This window comes from Helobdella robusta (assembly GCF_000326865.2).
Source record: "Helobdella robusta unplaced genomic scaffold HELROscaffold_4, whole genome shotgun sequence".
In the NCBI taxonomy this organism is placed as follows: domain Eukaryota; kingdom Metazoa; phylum Annelida; class Clitellata; order Rhynchobdellida; family Glossiphoniidae; genus Helobdella; species Helobdella robusta.
In genome coordinates this window covers 2,298-15,192 of record NW_008704902.1, presented here as the reverse complement: position 1 = coordinate 15,192, position 12,895 = coordinate 2,298, and the positions used below count along the sequence as shown (strand labels likewise).

At 32.8% G+C, this 12,895-nt stretch overlaps 1 protein-coding gene across 1 annotated transcript; it reads right to left on the bottom strand.

Annotated features, from left to right (window-relative positions):
* Positions 1 to 6,911: 6,911 nt before the first annotated feature.
* On the bottom strand, positions 6,912 to 11,589 carry HELRODRAFT_188832 (hypothetical protein). Its single transcript, XM_009024354.1, has 8 exons — positions 11,543 to 11,589; positions 11,060 to 11,296; positions 10,358 to 10,492; positions 9,951 to 10,063; positions 9,521 to 9,636; positions 8,771 to 8,804; positions 8,145 to 8,231; positions 6,912 to 7,895 (listed from the first exon to the last, which is right to left on the bottom strand). Exons 1-8 carry the CDS (start codon positions 11,574 to 11,576, stop codon positions 7,725 to 7,727), a joined length of 927 nt encoding a protein of 308 aa, XP_009022602.1. The 5' UTR covers positions 11,577 to 11,589; the 3' UTR covers positions 6,912 to 7,724.
* Between the last annotated feature and the right edge of the window lie 1,306 nt (positions 11,590 to 12,895).

The window sequence follows — 12,895 nt, the reverse complement described above, 5'->3', positions numbered from 1 at the left end:
CGACGATGGTGATGATGATGATGACGGTGATAATGACGACGATGATGATGATGGTAGTGATGGTGATGATGATGGCTTCATCAGATTGAACGATGATGAATGATATTGGTTAATGAAAAACTTGATATGGCAAAAATTTTCAATTAATTGATAACAAACTCAAGTGGGGTTAAATGTATAAACATTAATAATAATAATAACAATAATAGTAATGCTTGTATTAATAATGTTAGTAGTAGTTGTACTTATAATAGTATTATTATTATTATTAGTAGTAGTAATAGTAGTAGTAGTAATAGTAATAGTAGTAGTAGTAGTAGTAGTAGTAGTAGTAATAGTAATAGTAGTAGTAGTAGTAGTAGTAGTAGTAGTAGTAGTAATAGTAGTAGTAGTAGTAATAGTAGTAGCAGAAGTAGTGTAGTAGTAGTACTAATAGTAGTAGTGGTGGTAGTACACTTTATTAACTGATATTTTATTACTCTGATTAAACAAAGTTGTCACAGGCAAACGTCTGATTTACAATCGCAACAATTCTATCGAGCCATACAAACTAACGCTATTCAGTGGCGGATCTAGAGGGCTGGGAGCCAAATATCTTGCCCCCTCTTCAAATTTCAAAAGTTTTTCAACATTTTTTGCATTTTGTCAGCCACTGATTTTTTTATTCTATTTAATTAGTTGGATGTCATTCTTTTTTTATATAAATTAAATTGATTTAATCTTGAGTTTTTTCGTATTCAAAATTAACACTTTGTTCGTTATTGAATATAACTTTTAGCTATCTCTTAAACAATTCTAAGAGGCAAGTAGGTAAACACAACTAACAATTACAACATGCGAATACACTTGATTCCACCCTCTGCGAAAACAGCTGTCTTAATCTTTAAACCATCTGGTCAACACTAAAGAGCAACAGTAAAATAATGAATATTCATGTTAAATATTTTAAATAAATTTACTGAATTATAAGATTTAAAAATGCCTCGTCGTATTTATGGAATCTGTTTCCAAAATGTTTGTTTGGTATGTATTTAAAAATTCCACCAGCTATGGTTATGATGAAGGCGTCTGTTGTGAAGAGGATGAAGATGATAATGACGACGATGAAGACGATGATGATGATAATGATGATGACGACGATGATAATAAAATGATGTTACTAAAGATAGTGATAATCTACGTGACGATACTTTCAACGATCATGATGAATTTACTTTTTGCTAATTTAAAAATAAAATTTTGAATGATATAACCATTTCATTGTTTTACTAAGATCTCAACATGAGCTATTATTTAATTAATCAATTATTTTGTTATGCTTCAGTTGACACCCATATAAAAACAATAAATTTATTCACATCACTTTACCATTCCTGTGCATTTTATTGAACAAATTAGCAACTTCTCCATTGAAAAATAACAAAAATTAACAATTTAAACGTCTATCTTTTTTTAAATCAACAAAATTTTTATTTTTTCACATTTTTGACAATATATATATACATTATATATAATTATATTATTCACCAAATAAAACTTATCCATAAAAATTCATTAAATTTAAAAAAATAAAGAAAAAGATATCAAAATATTCACATAATTATAAGTTAAAGCCAAAATTGGTATAATGACTTCACAAAGGCTCAGGGCAATGATGGCATGCGAAAGATACGAACAGGAGTTGTTCATATCTTATCTCCATAACCATCTTCTTCCTTGTCTTAGTCATAAACTTATACTCATTTTCATCATCATAGTCATAGCATCAACATAACCACAAGTGATTAATTAAAATATCCTAAATTAAGAACATAATTTAACAATGAACGCTGTATAAATGTTCTTGTGCGATAATAAAAAAATTGTACACACACGCACACGCCCACGCAAGCACGCACACACACGTCATTCCATCTATCAACTATTTGTATTTAAATACGTGCGCATGTGTGTCTGCTGGCGATGTTTTAGAAAATATTGAAGAGAGATTCGAATTAAAATAAATAAAATTTGTTTTACGTTAATGTTAATACTCGTGTCATTTATCTCTATTTAAATTCACGTGATAATGCTATGTGTTAAATGCCCTAAATATGAAAACTTCCAATCGTAGCGTTGTTTTAGAAGACGAGAAAAACCTAAAAAAAGTTGAGTCGAGCCAGAATGAAATAGTCACCGGCTTGTTTTGTGATCCTTCGTTTACAAAGTCTTATAACAGTAGCTGGAATTTATAACACTAAAGTATATTAATATTTTTTATTTTTCTTATATAAACACAGAAATTTATGTTTGTTTAGAGATTGGATGAAATTTTATTGTAAATTATGTATTAATTTAAGTATATACGTATCGGCATATTTGTATTTACACACACACACAAACACACACAAACAAACAAACAAACACACACACTTACATATACACACAACAAAAACAATAAACAAACACACACACACCTCCTTCCAGGCCCTTAAAGAAAACACATCTACTTGTGTGTATATTAGAGATACTGTTTTTTTGTATTATGTACTGACTTGTTATACATTATATATATATTATTTGTATTGTTATTGGTTTTGAATTCAACTTATTGATCTTTGTATTGCATTTGTGTTTAACTTGTTAAGAATGTACTGCGTTTTAAGCGTTGATTAGGATGTATTATGCCGTCTTTATTGAATACAATGCCATGTGATGAAAAGTTGAATGACCCGGGCTATTTTTAATCTACAGAACATGATGTGTGGATCATTTGTGTGGATCATTTAACACTACACATTCACACTCAACCATTTTATACAAATTCACACAACAGACAATACAGTAATGTAATACACATTGCATACATCTAACATTGGCTAAAAATTTTCAGACAGACTAAATTTAAACGAAAAACTATAAAATTTTAAAAAGTTATAAGTTTCAACGCAACTCAATACTGCAATCTATCATTACAACTTACTCAACAAACACACACACATACACACATACACGCACAAACACTCACACACACAAACAGACATACCAAGACAATAGTTTTCATGTTTGTAGAAACGTATGCTGCGTGTTGTGAGCCCTCTTAAATGCCACGCTTGCTTACCTACTAGAAGTCTACGCGGGAACACATTTCTATTCCCTCACCCGCCCCTCCTGAAAATAAATTTTACCTCACCCGCACCCATTCCCTCACAAGTCTTCCCTCACCCGCACTCATTCCCTCACAAGTCTTCCCTCACCCGCACCCATTCTCTCACAAGTCTTCCCTCACCCGCACTCATTCCCTCACAAATCCTCATTTTCCCGCACTCATTCCCTCAATAATTATATCATTATTAACAAAGACAATAAAGTAACCTTAGTCAGTTGTACATAGAATGTAGTACATTCTATTGTACATAGAATGTAGTACATTCTATGTACAATTTTTATTATAAAAACAAACAAGAATACTGGTTAATGTTAGTGTTTCAGTAAATTGTTTGTAAATTTTATACCACTCCTTGACTGTTGAGAAAATAAATACGTTATTCGCTGACTTTTGGAAGATATTAACTTTCTTGACTGCCGATTTGTCCATATTTACTAAACTGCTAACACGAGGTTGTCGTCGAAATAAAAAAAAACAAAATGAAAATAGAACTCGCTGATCACGTATTTATCTGTGTAAACAGCTGATAAAGACAGATTCTGTATTCAAGCTGCATACTTAATGTTGTTTTGCTGTTTTGAAGAGTTGAAACACAAACTAAATGGAAAACAATAAGCGTAATGTACGTATACCAATTTATTACGTAAAATAAATATAACGTTTTATAACCAAACGAATTGAAACGTATTGAACGAACAAAAAAGCACGTCACAGTGAAAGTCACACTATACATTAATTATCACCCAAAAACAAATAGAATAAATAGTGCCCTGCACATAACACAATGAATATTATTTAGCGTAATGCATATGCATCTGTGAGCTTGCTTAGCTTTAAACATAGTAATAATAATCTAAATTTTTCAATTGCGTTGCTGTTCAAGCTATGAAGTTTCTCATTAATTTTCAACATTTTTGGAACTTCGCCATCAAAGTCAAGTAAACTGCGGTTTTCCCTCTAAAATTTTTCCCGTCCCGCGGTACTTCCCGCACGAAAAATATCCCCTCGCTTTTCATTCCCGCCCCGCGAGTTTCCCTCCAACTTCTGTTCCAAAACCGCAGTTTTCCCGCGGGTATTTGCGGGAAAATTTGCGGGAAATTTTCCATGTAGACCTCTATTGCCTACATAACAAAGATATTCATCGTACGATTAAGATGCTCGAGCCCGCATTGATAACAGTCATCGTGAGAATTTCTTTATACAAACATACATCATAAACACACACACACCACACACACACACACACACACATACATTGTTATTATATTCATACGTACGCAAGAATACGAAATGAAAAACGAATTAATGACACACATACAAACACACGCTAATATGTAAATTGTAAATATAAACAAAAAGTTGACAAAATCCACATATACGCGTCATGCAAATGAGTGTACATAACAAAATACACAAACAAAAGACACACACACATTTTGTAATGTACAATATATACACACAGATGTATGTTTGCAAATCCAAGTCAACACACACACACACCACACACACACACCACACAAACTCAAACTCGCACATATTTTAATGTACAATACATACACACTCGCACATATTTTAATGTAAAATACACACACACACACACACACACACACACACACACACACACACACATACTCACACATGTCGTAATGTACAATACATACACACAGATGTATGTTTGGAAATCCAAGTCGACACACTGCAAATAGTATTATCTTTCAAACTTGCCCGCGTCTGCGAAATTAATATTGAACAACAAAACAAACAAAAATAACGACAACAATAACGAATAATAATATTGAAAAACAAAATAATACAAATAATAAAAAATGAAAAAATACAAACATAAAAAAGTTGTGTGAACGTCAAGTTTATTATAGTGGCCTAATTATTGAAATAACTATTTTACTGATAATTATAACGTGTAAGAAACTAAAAATAATTATAATAGAAATAATAATAGAAATAATAATATTATTTATAAATATTACTACTAAAATTATAATAATAATGATTGTAATTATTATTATTATTCTCACTTATCAGTAAGCATTGATATATTTTAAACCGTTCATCGTCAACCAGTTAACTAGTTGTTGCTTCAGTGTCTGGTTTATAAAATAATAATACTTGCGTGTGTGTGTGTGGTGTGTGTGTGTGTGTGTCTGTCTGTTTTGTACGGTGTATACATCGTTGTAGTATTTCGAATCTGTTTATTTATAACAATTCTGTTTTCAACATTCCTCAGAAGCATCAACAACAAACACACAGCGCATGTGAATGCACGTAAGCATCATGTGATAGGCGGGGATCTCTTTGCAATCGAATCCGGTCACTGGAATACCAGTGCCAGGCATTTTACCGTTATACCATCGCGCCGTTCATATTATGTGGTTTAATAATGAAAATTATAATTTTTATATTAATTAATAATTTTAAAACCATTAAATTTTCTGAGAACTTTTTTAAAATACTCTGACGTTGGTTGTAATTTAGTTCTAACAGTTTTGACTTTACTTAATAAAATTTAAAATTTCAAAAAATTATTGCTCAGTTCATTTTAAGTAATAAAAAATTTAATGAAGCAAGAATTGTTTGGGCAGCAAGCAACAGTTCATCCTTGCAGCTTATTCATATCATTAAAATAAAAATAATCATTCATATATTGTTATTGAAAATGGAACTTTTAAAAATATAATTGAACGAATGGATTGAGTTTATAGCGATCATTCACTTGGCATTTGAAATTGAATTATATCGCCTGCGACGCTAATAGGTTTAACAGATTGTCAAGTAAGCACACACACAAACACACACACACACACACATAAAGAAGCAGGCAACACGGAAATACGCATACACACAGACATTCATGTATGTGTAATTTAATTATCTTTATACAAGTACATTTGTGTAGATACTTGCACGTGTGTAAAGTTTAATTTTATTAATAAATTTGTATGGGGCGTTGTATGGGCGTTGTATGTGTGAGTATGGATGTGTGTGTGTACGTGATTTTTTGTTCGTTTGTTTGCATGTGATTACGCATGTTTCCGTATAATGTGTGATTGTGTGGATTCTTTATTTAATGTTGTAAGCATGACTGACGATCAAGCCTGCTTATAAAATGATATGTCGAGTTGATGTAATTTGAAGCAGATTTGTGCTTAGGCGGGTGTCTGCCTATTTTTGATGTCTTAATATTACTAGCATTGATCCCAATACATAAACATCAACATGGTTTTCGGTGTTTCCGATGACGTCATGTCATGCTGATATGTATCCGTCTATATTCATTGTCATCATCGTCATCGTTGTCATCATCGCCATCGTTATCAACAGTGCTCTATCTATGACGCTGTATCATCATTGTATCATCGTATCGTCATTATTATTGATACACCCGCGTTATTATCATCTTACTGATATAAATATTTAGTTATATAATCGTTTAATTTTATTTTGTGTGGGTGTTGTGTTTCTTTGATGTAGATGTGTTAGAAACTTCAAAGAAATCGTCGCTTTGTATGTGTTCGTGTGCTTAAATTTTTTAAATTTACCATTAAATGCCAATATTTTACTATTTCAATACTGGTTCTTGGTTGAGCAAAAAGTGGGGCAAACACGCGTCCCGCGGACACCGAATCGAGGCGTGGGACACTGAGGGCAAAATTCGGGACTGTACCCCCAATTCGGGATGGTCGACAACTATGTGTAATCAGTTCGTAAAAATATTCCGGTTTCAGTCAAATTCAAATTTATTTTCGAGCACTTAATTTTAATATCTTGTTCTTTGTTAATAATAATTGTTAATATTGGTGCAATACGATAAGAATAAAAAATTATTGCCATCGCTTCTACCACTAATCTACTACAATTACTACTACCACTACAACTACTACTACTACTACAACAACAACAACAACAACAACAACTACTACTACTACTACTACTACTACTACTACTACTACTACTACTACTACTACTACTATTACTACTACTACTACTACTACTACTACTATTAATATGACTGTTACTAGGATATTAAACTTGTTCGTGGAATCAGACGAATTAAATATAATATAGCTCTACTATTAAAATATTGCAAAAGTAATTGATATGCTGGCGAGAATAACATTTCAATTTTAAAAACTAAATAAAATTAATAGATTCATTCTTTTATAATAGATAATCGTTCGTTGAACTTCACATAAATGAAATATTGATTACACTACAAATGCGATTGAATAATCTCCACAAAACAAATTTAACGTGCAAAATAATTTGATTTTTTAAATTTACAGTTTAATTAAATTAAAAAACTTAGGTTTAAAAAAAATTGAAATAACGTGGAACTAAAACCTTCCCATACGAATATGCTCTCCTACATACCAACGCTTCATGAAACATTACAACAAACTTAAAAATACACATTCTTAAAAGCCGATATATTTTTAAACCAAAAAATCATTCAAAACATCGTTCTCAATTAACGTTGATAGAATAAAATTAAAAAAAAAACAATTTAATATAAATAATTGATAGAACCGCAAAAAAATTCCAAAAAACCCCACAAAAATTACTCAAAATATTTTTTGCTATCTACGAGAACATTGACGATGGCCGTCAGGGCGACGAAGAACGCATGCGCCCCGGGATCCGGGTAGATGAGGTTTTCCCGACGTACATAAGCCGCTCTTCCCGCTTTTGCCTCCATGTTCTTCGTTCTCTTTGTCTCTTTATCTACTACCTATTGTATGCGTTTGCGTGTGTGTGTGTGTGTGTTGTGTGTGTGTGCGAAAGAGAGAGAGAGAGAGAGAAAAAGAGAGAGAGAGAGAGAGAGAGAGAGAAGGGGGGGGTCTGCGTACATATGGCATGAAGAGCAACAAAAATAACTACAATAGCATCGAACAAACAACGACAACGTTGATAAAATCAAAATCATCAGCAGCGGCAAAGACAGCAGCAGTAGTAGCAGCAGCAGCAACGAAAGGATAACCTTAGCAGCGTTTTGCCAGAGAGTAACGGTGTCCGTGTTGTGAGATTCCTTGTCCAGGAAAGTACAAAGTGCATGAAGGGGGTCCAGCTAGTTATGATAATGATGATGTCGATGATGATGATAATAATAATAATGCGGCTGCTGATGATGATATTGATAATGGTGGTGATGATGATGATGGCGATGGACCTGATGGTGATGATGATTATAATGATAATTATGATAATGATGAGAAGGAAGAGGGAAAAAATTACAAAAAATATAAAGAAGAATTTAATATGAAAATGACGACGACGACGGCGGTGTTGATACAAATATGAATCTAAGCCACTTGCAACAACAATAATTATTCATCAACATTATCACATCGAGCCTTTCTTAGTTCTCGTGTTTAATAATAAACTAATACATAATCGCTTCATTGCTATTACTAAGTCAGTCAGCCAGCCAGCCAGCCAGCCAGCCAGCCAGCCAGCCAGCCAGCCAGCCAGTTAGTCAGTGAATGAATGAGTTTTTGCATATGATCATTTTAATCTGCACAAAATAATTGATACAGAATTATATTAACATTAGCAATAAAAATAACAATGATATGAATGGTACTAAGAATATGTAGAATTACTCACCATTGTCCTTGACCCCGGGCCAGCCCCGCCATATCTGAAATTAAAATTTTATCATCATCATCACCACCACCATCGTGATCATCTCATTATCTTATAAATAATATATAAATACAATTATAACTTTTCGTCAGAATTCAAACCCGACATTTTATAATTAACTATTTTAAATTATTTTTTTTTAAATTTACGTGCTATTTTTATTTTTCTCATTATTTTAATCATTTCTGTCGGTTATGTACTTCGTTTCCATCATCATTTTCATCATCGTCATTTAGTCATTTTGTTTATCAGCACCTATTTATATAACATTTTTCAAAATAATGGCTTTTCTTATTTATTTTAGTCATCTATCTAAATTTTGATTAACAATTGCAAACGTTTCCTCTTCCTTTTAATTAATTTCAAATAATTCTATTCTTCAGTTTGGATATCATAAAAATTTAAATGCTATCATCATTAATTTTTTAATTTTTTCAAAAAATTTAGATCATAAAGACTATGAATACCACTTCAACATTCATTCTCATCTCAATAATTTTTATTATTTCTATCGTCATTTTTAATCTCATCATTAGAATCACCATTCTCTTCGTCATCTTCTTCATCATCATCATCACCAACTTCCTCATCATTTTCCTCTTCATCCTCATCATTCTAATTATCATCATATCATCATCATCACCCTTCACATCATCATTATCACCATCACCATTCAAATCACCATCATCGTCGTCGTCATCGGCACATCACCTCATGATGCTCTCCATGCCCCTGACCAGCCCTCTGGCCCACGTCTCATTCGTTGCGGTTGGCTTGGTCTCTGTGCCCATTTCTTGCGATATAGCCGTCAATAGTAAACTGTATATCTGTGTGCGCGTGCGTGTGTGTGTGCGTGCGTCTGAATGTACGTGCGTATGTATGTACGTGTGTATGTGTGTGTAATCAATAGAATTTTCACCAACCACATTTTTAGCTAAATTAAATATTTATTGAATTTTTCAGCTTTCAGCAATTTAACAGTGGTTATGAAATATGTTCAACTCCACTGAAATCTGGCTCTAAAGTTATTCAATTATGAAAATTAGAAAACGTTCACTAGTTTAATTCATCTAGGAAAATTTTACACTGACGAACATAAACAATCCTTATTCAAAATTTTCAATTTCCAACCAAAACTCACCCCTCCAGACGTTCCTCCCATACTGTCTTCAACCGTCTCTGAGAGAATTTCCATTATTTTCTTCAGCTTAAAAACTCCATTCAGTTTTCCATCACTCATCATTTTGTACATTCCTTAGTTGAATGGATCATTCAGTATTGAGAATTCATTAATTGATTGACTGATTGATTGATTGATTGATTGATTGATTGATTGATTGATTCATTCATTCATTCATTCATTCATTCATTCATTCATTCATATATTTATTCACTCATTTTTCGTTTCGTTTGTATTAATATAAAACGTACGTATAGTACGTATTAATGTATGTGTAAACAAGTGAATGTACGTGTTTACGCTTGTATGTGAATTTGTTTTTATATGAATTAATTTACGTGTCAAATTTGCCATCAAACTTTGTTTACCTCTGGCTCCAGCCGCAAATGTGTGGCCACAGTCGCCATCACCACACGAGGAATCCATGGTGTTAAGGAGTCCAGTGTTGGCCACCAGGGAGTTGCTCACACCATGTATACATTTCATGAGGATTTTATGGCCACCTGTCGTGTGTGTGTGTGTGTGCTGTGTGCGTTTGTGTGTGTGTGAATGTGTTTGTGTGTGTGTACGTGTGTGTGAATGTGTTTGTGTGTGCGTGAGTGAAGTTTTGTGTGAATCTTGAAGAAGCAGAAATGATGAGAATGATTAAAAAAATTGAACGTTAGAACGGTGGGAAAAATAAAAAAATTAAAAATTATTTTATAAGAACTTAAATTTTAATCTGTCAAAATGTTTTATTTTAAAAATTTGCCCTTTTTATTTAAGTAAGCGAATTATTGTATGCTGTAAATACTCAAACTTTTTCTAGAAAACCAACTCTATTAATAAATATGGTAGCTCTTGTAACAATAATGACATCATTAATCCAACCACCAAACCACTTACACTAAATAAAAAATTTTCAGATTCATCAATGATTTCAACATTACCGTCAAAATAAATTTTTTCACAGTCAAATAGTCAAACAATTTACAATTAAATAAAAAAATTATTTTGTAGGTAACTGCATGTTTCTGTTAGAGCTGTATATGAAACAATACCAAAAAAACCATAACCAAACACGTACTGACCTTCATCAATTTGTGGCCCTGAGGCATAATCACCCAATGATGAAGTATCGCCCAAATTTAAGTTATTCAGTTTCTCTCCTAGCAATCTTGCACTGTATCTGCTGCTGAAACGATTGTCGCCGTTATTGTGGCTGGAGATGGTGGTTGTGGTGCTTTTTAATTCATCAACTTCGCATTCTGGTGCATCTTTTTCAATCATAACTGGTCGGACCCACGATAATGCCTTTGTCTTTGAATCTTGTGGGGAGATTTAAAATAATATATTTACAATGTTGAACGTATTCAAATATGATGGTGTTGTGATTAACATTTCATCGTCATGTAAATTTTATCGTCATTTTATCGTCATTATCGTCATCATCATCATCATCGTCGTCGTCATCACCATCACTTTTCATCAGCACCATCATCATCATCTGTTATTATCGTCATCATCATTATTTGTTATCATCATCGCCATCATCATCATGGCGCGAGACCAACCCAGACAGTAGTTCTTCAAATCGTTGGTGATCATGATAGTGATACTCACTCCGGACATTTCCAGTGACGTCAGAAACTTTCCAACGAACATCCGGTCAACGTGGACTTCCACATTATCACCTACCAAGCGAATTTGTTGCGAAAGAAATAACTACTCGTAACTTCAATATCATTTCCTAGTGAAAAAAGTTGAAGAATAAAAATTTTAACATTAAGGTTCGTAATTTATGTTAGTTGTGAATTTGTATTTACTTCATATGTATTAACAGTTACAATAATTGGATCGGTTTTTGTTGCTATAACCGTAACAGCCACCACTGAAACATCATTTCAGTTGCAAACTAAAAAAGTTTACATTATTTTTTTTTCTTCTCGCTATTATCACTAATGTTTGTGACGTAATAATGACGTAATAATGACGTAATAATGACGTACATAGTTGGACGAGTATTTCCTTGGCCAGCACATTCATCTCAATGTCGGTTGTTGATCCCATGTTGTTGACCAGCACTACCACGTGATCACCTGATGATGATGATGATGATGTGAGAGATGGTGATGACGGAGATGTTGATGATAGCGATGATGACAACAATGGTTATGATGACGATAATGACGATGATGATGACGACGACAATGATGATGATAATGTTGTGTTTATAATATGAACAACCAAAAATTAAAAACTCATTAAAGTTAATTATGGTAAAATTTCATTTCACCCAGCATCGTTGCGTTCAACGCAGAGTTTATGAGGAATTGATAATAGCGTAGATGATGAGGCTGATGATAACGCTGATGATAATGATGACGACGATGAAAATGGTGATAAAGATGATTGGGACAGCAACGAAGAAGCAGATGATAACGATGACGAAAACGATAATGGTGATGTGAGTAAACCCTTGTTGAGGTTGAAGAGAGGGGGTGTGATGTTTCTGTTCACCATGTGAGATAGTAAATAAGAAACCGTTTCCTTTGTCGTCTTCATCTTAATAATGATGGTGATGAAGATGATGAGGATGATGAAGATAATGAGAATAATGAGGATGATGACAATGACAAAATAATTATGATGAAGATATTAATAGAGATGATGATGATGACAATCTCGACGACGATGATCAATAAAATTTGAGAATGACCTATAAGCAGTTTTTCTGACCTCAGAGTTGCGTGATAAAGTACCAAAAAATAAATATTGACAAAAATAAAAAAAATGTAATGGAAAAATGAAATGGAAATAAAAAGTTGGTGTCGAGATCTACCGTTGTTCTTTTTATTCCAGCTTCTCCGTGCATGCCTTGTGAAAAAAACAAAACATTTTCCGGAATAAAATTTAAGACGATTAGA